This window comes from Chenopodium quinoa, unplaced genomic scaffold (genome assembly GCF_001683475.1).
Source record: "Chenopodium quinoa cultivar QQ74 unplaced genomic scaffold, ASM168347v1, whole genome shotgun sequence".
NCBI lineage: Eukaryota > Viridiplantae > Streptophyta > Magnoliopsida > Caryophyllales > Amaranthaceae > Chenopodium > Chenopodium quinoa.
Window position 1 is genome coordinate 1927460 of NW_018745024.1, and position 6518 is coordinate 1933977.

Sequence of the window (6518 nt, forward strand, 5' to 3'; positions counted from 1 at the left end):
TTTGAAATAAGTAAAAATAAGGTGAACTAAATATGGATTAACTCATGGGAACGTTCATCGTACCATTATTCTCGAATCCTAAACAATGTAAGACCATATGTGAGTCTACGATCTCATAACTTGTTGAAAGGGTGTAACCTCAGTGGAATAGTGGATCCATATCCCTTTCATGGTTGCAATTGTTCCTTATTTGTGAAAAGCACTAAAGCCTCTGATTAAAGCAACAAGATTACAAGAGACATATATTAGGCAAGATCAAAATCGAATTCATACTTAAAACTTTACAGAAATAAATTATATTTTATTAGTCATTAACATAAACACTTATGGTACGTTTAAATTGATAATAGTAATATCAATAATACTAGTAAATTTTACTATTACAAGGTATGATTGTTGGTTCCAAAGCACTATCACTATTACATTTCTCATAAGTTGTGATGTCAATAATCTGTTCTCCCTGTAAAATTACGAATAAGAAAATTACTCAAATAATTAATATAATTGTTAATATTACTAAAACTTTTGTTTTTTTTTTAAAAAAAAACAAAGAGGAAAAATCAACTAGAAGAAAAATTACCTTAGCAAGGTTTCTAAAATAAGTACTTGTGTAGTTTCCTGTAGGAAAGATTGCTTCCATCAAGTCTGCCAGTACTAGCTGTGGTTGAGACACAGCGCCGTCGTACCAATCTTGAGAATAATAAACAAAATATGAATGTCAAGAGTTTAATTTTGATATACATATATAGCCACTAACTAATTTGAAATCTACGACGAAAACAAAAATAGAAGGAAACGGATAGTGTTTTGATTTACCATATCTTTAACAACTTTGACACAAAAGTATGGCCTAAATCATGATCAACTCTATTTTATAATACGTAGTAATAAAGATATTAAAGGTTGAGGAAGAATATGTATTGTGATGCATGCTCACCAAGTGAAGTGGTATTCATTTGCATTCTCTTGTCATATCTCCAAACGCTTTCATTTGTTAAGAAAGCAAAGCAAGATTTATCTTCAACACCAACATTTTGGAGGAATGTAGTCAAGTTGTATGTTGCAGGATCATTAGGGTATGTTTCATCAATCACTGCATCCACCGACTACAACATATATAGGATATGATATGGTTATAAAGCATGGTCCAATAACATTATGATTATGGGGTTGATAATTTGATATGATGCTTATGAAATAATCAAAAACTAATTACGATAAATCTTTTTTTTTTTTTAAAGCAAAAAAACTTGTAATAAATCTAATGCATTTAATAAGTTCAAGTAAGTTTAGATAAGATAAGGTATGTTCATATAGGTGAAAATCAGCCGAATAGAACACATGGACCTAGCAAATTGCAATAATATAATAGTTAAATATGGAGTAATAAACTCACACATAAGATAGCATGAAGTTGATCAAGGTCATCAGGAATTGATATGTTATAGGACATTTTGTTGATAGTTTCATCAACATTTTCTCCACCTGCATCTTGCACAAACTGCACCACCCCAAATTCAGATAAGAAGACAAGTATTATAATAGAAATTGCGCCGATATATAAAAAGCTTTTGACTTTTTTAACTCTATTTTGTGATTCAAATTAATCAATGATCAAGCCCTAATGTTTACTCATTTTGTAGCAAAATCACTGGTTTCATCATATAATGTTGGTGCATTCTTTTACATATCATTATAAACAAATAGATGAATGTACCTTTGCTTTGTAGGCTTCTGTTGTAAAAGACCATTGTCCCTGCAAAAAATGAGTAAAAAAAATCACCAAAATTAAACTCAACACTAGCATTGTAAGTTTTTAGTATGAAGGTTGTATGTGTATTAACTTCAAAAATTTTGAGGCATACTTACATCTTCATAGCGCATCCAAGCAACAACAGGTTTGAGCGACGAATTTCTGTTTGTAGACATGTTTGCCAAGCATAAATAATTTTGCTTAACCTACACACATAATATACATGTATAAGTTAAATAAAACTACAGGATCATGAATGTATTAACTAGTTAGTCTCTTTTCAGTTATCGCGAACATTGGCCTAATCATAAAAGATGACATAGAGTTGATATTCAAGTTGAAAACCAAAACTTGATTTTGCTTAACCTAGTTTTTTCTTCACTTAATCTTTAAAATAGAGAAGTTTTCGAGCTTCAGCATGCGAAATAACATGTAGTTGAGGCTTACAGAAAAAGCAGGCATTCTTTATTCATAAAAGGTTACTCTTCTATCAAACAATTGGATCCATACTTCTTAGCAAAGAGTTTTAATAATACTTACTGCATCATATACAGAGTTTGCTCTGACTTCCAAATTCGCGAACACTGCTATATATTTGATCCACTCTGCACGCTAGCAATTAATACTCAGATATTTAGAAATTAAGAAGTGTAATACATTTGGCTTTCAAACGAGAGGAGACACTTGTAAATTGTCAATCAACTTTTCTACTGTGAACGCTGTGTTCTCTTCAACTGGAAAACAAATTCATTTTCGACTAGTAAAATAAGTAGTTGCTTCTGATAAAGATGCAAGTGAATCAATCAGAGATCGCAGTTCAATAAAAATCAGTTGAAGAGAACAAGGCCGACAAATAAGTAAGGGATAAATCTATATACTATAAAATCGGCCAACCTGAAGAGGCAAGTCTTCGGATGATGCTTGAAATGTAGCAATATTGCAGGCTGGTGGTTGATCAGTGGCACTAGTAAAGTAAGCCGAAAATTGAGAAAGTTGTTCTGTCTCACTTTTATTTACCATTGTAAGTTCTCCTCCTTCGTATAACTTCATTAAGCACGCAGATGCCATAGTATTTGATGTTATACCTTTACAAGTACCAAGCATACCTAGAAGCCGATACAACCATATATATAAAACATGGATGTCGTTGAAACAATGAATTTTTTACTTATGCAGTACTTACTGGAATGGCGGTGTTATGCAGAATTGTCGAAAATGGCTAGAGAATGATTATTACCTCAAGGAAAGAAACTGCAAGAAATCACAGAAAATAGTGTGCAACTCATTAGATGCCTACTTTCCAAATTTTGGCTGATAGAAATTTGTTACAAGTATATTTTACCTGGAACGCCTGGAAACGTATCAGTATCAAGTGTGTAGTTCGACAATGGGACTACGAACGATTTCATTCGATTTGTGCAGTATTTTGTCCTTCCTGCCATCTTTGAGTTATTCTGTAATTGCATAGTAGAATATCTGAATATGTTATACAACAAACAACTAGATAAGTAGATATCCATTTTACAAAGATTTGTTCTTTTTATTATTGATGTTTACTAGTCTATTACTCTCATGTACTGTGAGTCTGTGAGGTCTATAATGTATAATTAACAACGTAATGCTAAATTAATTGGTCCATACTTCTAAGCTAAGACAATACGCAGTTGAAGAATAAAATTTTCAAGCTTGTTTAGTAATGAGCAAAAGTTGAATAGTACACTTTCATGTATGACTCGTGAACAACTTGTTTGTGTTCGAGTTTTACAATAGCTTTATTATGAAGTGTTCTTGTGATTTTGATTAATGCAAGAAAAAAAAAAAGGAATGAAAAGTGGACAACATGTAATAAAAGTATGAAATTGGAATAATCGATGGCCGTGATAAATACCTCGAAAAAAATAAAGTAGAAGTGTAAAGAACAAAAAGAAATGAGCTTACGAGAAAAATATAAAGAACAAAAGAGAATATCACACATTAACGTTTCTAACGTATTATTCCTATTTAATAAGACCAATTGATGCATATTCGTAATGGGATATTGGGATGTTAATTTGTATTTTTTTTTTTCATAAGAAATGGGAATAGGAAACTAACAAATGAGTACTGTAATTGCTATATTTTTTTTTTATTTTTTTTTATTGTAATTGCTATTTTAGTTACTGCAATTTTGTTGAATTATTGATGAGAGACAGTTCCCTATGCAAAATCAACACAAAAATGGTGACGTTGGTGTTTGATTTTTCAAAACTTCCAAACGATGCTTCTACTTTTGCGATAATGCAACAGATGGTCCTAATCGTTTACGGGCCAGATTAGATCTCGTTCAGACCATTATTGTTGAATCCAACTTTCATTTACTCGTATTGTTTTAAGCAAGCAAGATTTTGATTGAACACCTAAACTAAGTAATTCGTATCTAACAAAATTTCTTAGATATACTCGGATACACTTAGCAAGTTAGTTACTATGAGTATTGACTAGCTTTTGAAGCTTTTTTAATTTATACTACGTGAAATGTCCCTTACTTATACGAGTAATAATTGAAATATGGCTAACAATAACATTGACTTTTAGTTCCTACTTCCTAGTATGGACCTGGATTGTTTGGTTCATGGTTTTCCTTTTTCTATTTGGAGAGGTGAATTTGACAATATAATCTAGCCCGTACTTGATCTTAACCCAACCTGTTGACTCGAGTTGCTCCTCCTATATTTTTGCTATTGTTTACTAAGTTTATCCCTTCAAGGAATTCGATAGAGATCACTTATTTTTTTCATCAAATTGATTTCGTTTTGGTAATACTACGACATATTATAAGCCCAACACGATTCGACCCTGAATAGAACATGTACAAATTTGTTTTCTATTACTCTTATGTATAAACTTTGGATCCACACCCCATATAAAGTCATAAGACTAGTAACACTGACTGGATGTCTGGATCTTACCGTTTTTAATATAAACTTCCAATCCTCTTATCACTGACTCTACTTTCCAACTAAGAAGGAAGTACAAGTAAAAACTACACTTGATATATATTTTTTTTTTTTTGAAAGAAACTACACTTAATATATAGTAACACAGATAATTATATATAACAAGAAAAATATCAAAACTATACCTGTATAAGAAGATAACTCTTTCCATCAATAACATTTTTGATAACTTTGAAGGTTTGCCCATAATACATCTTGAAGTTCTTTGCATCATCAACCGTGCTAATGTTCCCTACCTTCACCGGCGGCCGCTTATCGGCATTTACACTAAACTCCTCCCAATTTATCAATGTACATAACATTATGAACCATATACTTGGTAACATCATTGAAAAGCAAAAGAAAATGTATGTTTTTTACTTATTGTTTTGAAGTTAGGTGTTGTTTCGGGTGAAAACAATGGGACCTTGCCGAAGGTCCGCTGAAATGGAGAAGACTGGATTCGGTCCAAGTTATGTTGGGCCGAAGGTTTCCTGCACAGTAAACACACGTAAACTAGCCTCGGGGGTGTTGCCGAGGAAGGCCCCTCCGATGCTAAAGTCAGTACAATGTGTAAGAAGAAGACACTATGCAAGAGAGTTTGTAGCTTGAGGCTTTTATGGAATATGAATCTATCAATGAAATCAGAATATGAATATCAATGTGAATGTGAATGCGAATGCCCCTTTGAATGAGACAATATGATAGCTTTTATACCTCATCATATATGGAGAGGTTGGGCCTTAGCCCAATTGGCTTGCTTTGTGGGCTGACCTTTGACTTTTGCACAATTGGAGAGTTGAACCTTGACCTTGGGCTTTTAATTGGATCATTTAGTGCTTAGGCCCAATTTGGACTAAATTGGACCCAAACAACTTGCCCCCCAGACCCGATTTGGAAGGATGACGGGTCGGGTTTGATTTAATTCAGAAAAGGAGGGAAGTAAATGATTTAATTAATCCAAAAATTTGAATTTAAACCGTAATTAATGAGATAACAACGGTTAATGATTGTGGAAGTTGGACGGATAATGGGCAGTTTAATCACAAGATCATGTGTTTAATGGTTACTTAGTGGAGTACTTAAGAGAAATTAAAACGCAGACTCCTCGTATCCCGTACCTGGAGATATAAACAGAGGCGCGTCATTTCTCCTCACTTATTCACCAACACAAACCCAGAATTCTCGAGAGAGAAACCAAGAACCCGCATCAAAACTTCGCAAATTCCCCGAGCATTAAGCTTAGAAACTGAGACTTGCCACTACGAACTCGTAAATCGGCAACTTTCGCTTCAGATTAAGGTAAATTCCTTTGATTTCAGTTTATTTTTCTTCGAATTCGAACTCCTTCCCCTTTTCTTTCGACTTTTTTCTTCGAAATAATCAATGGCAAGAGGAGTTAGAGGTAGAGCCCGTGCTCCAAGAAGAGCAAGGCCGATTCCCGATCCTAGGAACAGGATTGGGACCTGGAATGGTCAAAGGCCAGAGTCTGACCCTGCTGAAGGGATTAGGGCGACTCCCCTTTCCTCGGCTCCTCCTCAGAGAACGGAGGAGCCGAGCGCTTCTGGACGGGATGATGAAGTTCCCGCTGTCCTTTGGGATATCCTCCCCGGGTTTTCTGAATGGGAGAATGCCGAAGTTGCCTCGGCCATGATAAAGAACCGCCCCTATTCATGGTGGGTGGAGAATGCCGATCAATATCGATTTGCCGAGCAAATTGAGTTGCACTACGGCATTTTTGAAGCTGATGGGTACTGGTGCCGAATGCCCTCGGCATCCGATAGAATCCA

General features: G+C 34.3%; 1 protein-coding gene across 2 annotated transcripts; it reads right to left on the reverse strand.

The window, feature by feature from the left end:
- Positions 1-256: 256 nt before the first annotated feature.
- LOC110708970 lies at positions 257-4106 on the reverse strand. 2 transcript variants are annotated; one of them, XM_021887199.1, is made up of 10 exons: positions 3096-4106; positions 2991-3004; positions 2648-2859; positions 2294-2365; positions 1870-1959; positions 1718-1756; positions 1397-1501; positions 938-1106; positions 581-690; positions 257-460 (listed from the first exon to the last, which is right to left on the reverse strand). In XM_021887199.1, the coding sequence occupies exons 3-10, from the start codon at positions 2855-2857 to the stop codon at positions 365-367; spliced, it is 891 nt and encodes a 296-aa protein (XP_021742891.1). In that variant the 5' UTR covers positions 2858-2859; positions 2991-3004; positions 3096-4106; the 3' UTR covers positions 257-364. The 2 variants fall into 2 exon arrangements, with proteins under 2 accessions (XP_021742891.1, XP_021742892.1); XM_021887200.1 differs by having other exon boundaries at positions 2937-3004.
- Positions 4107-6518: the final 2412 nt, after the last annotated feature.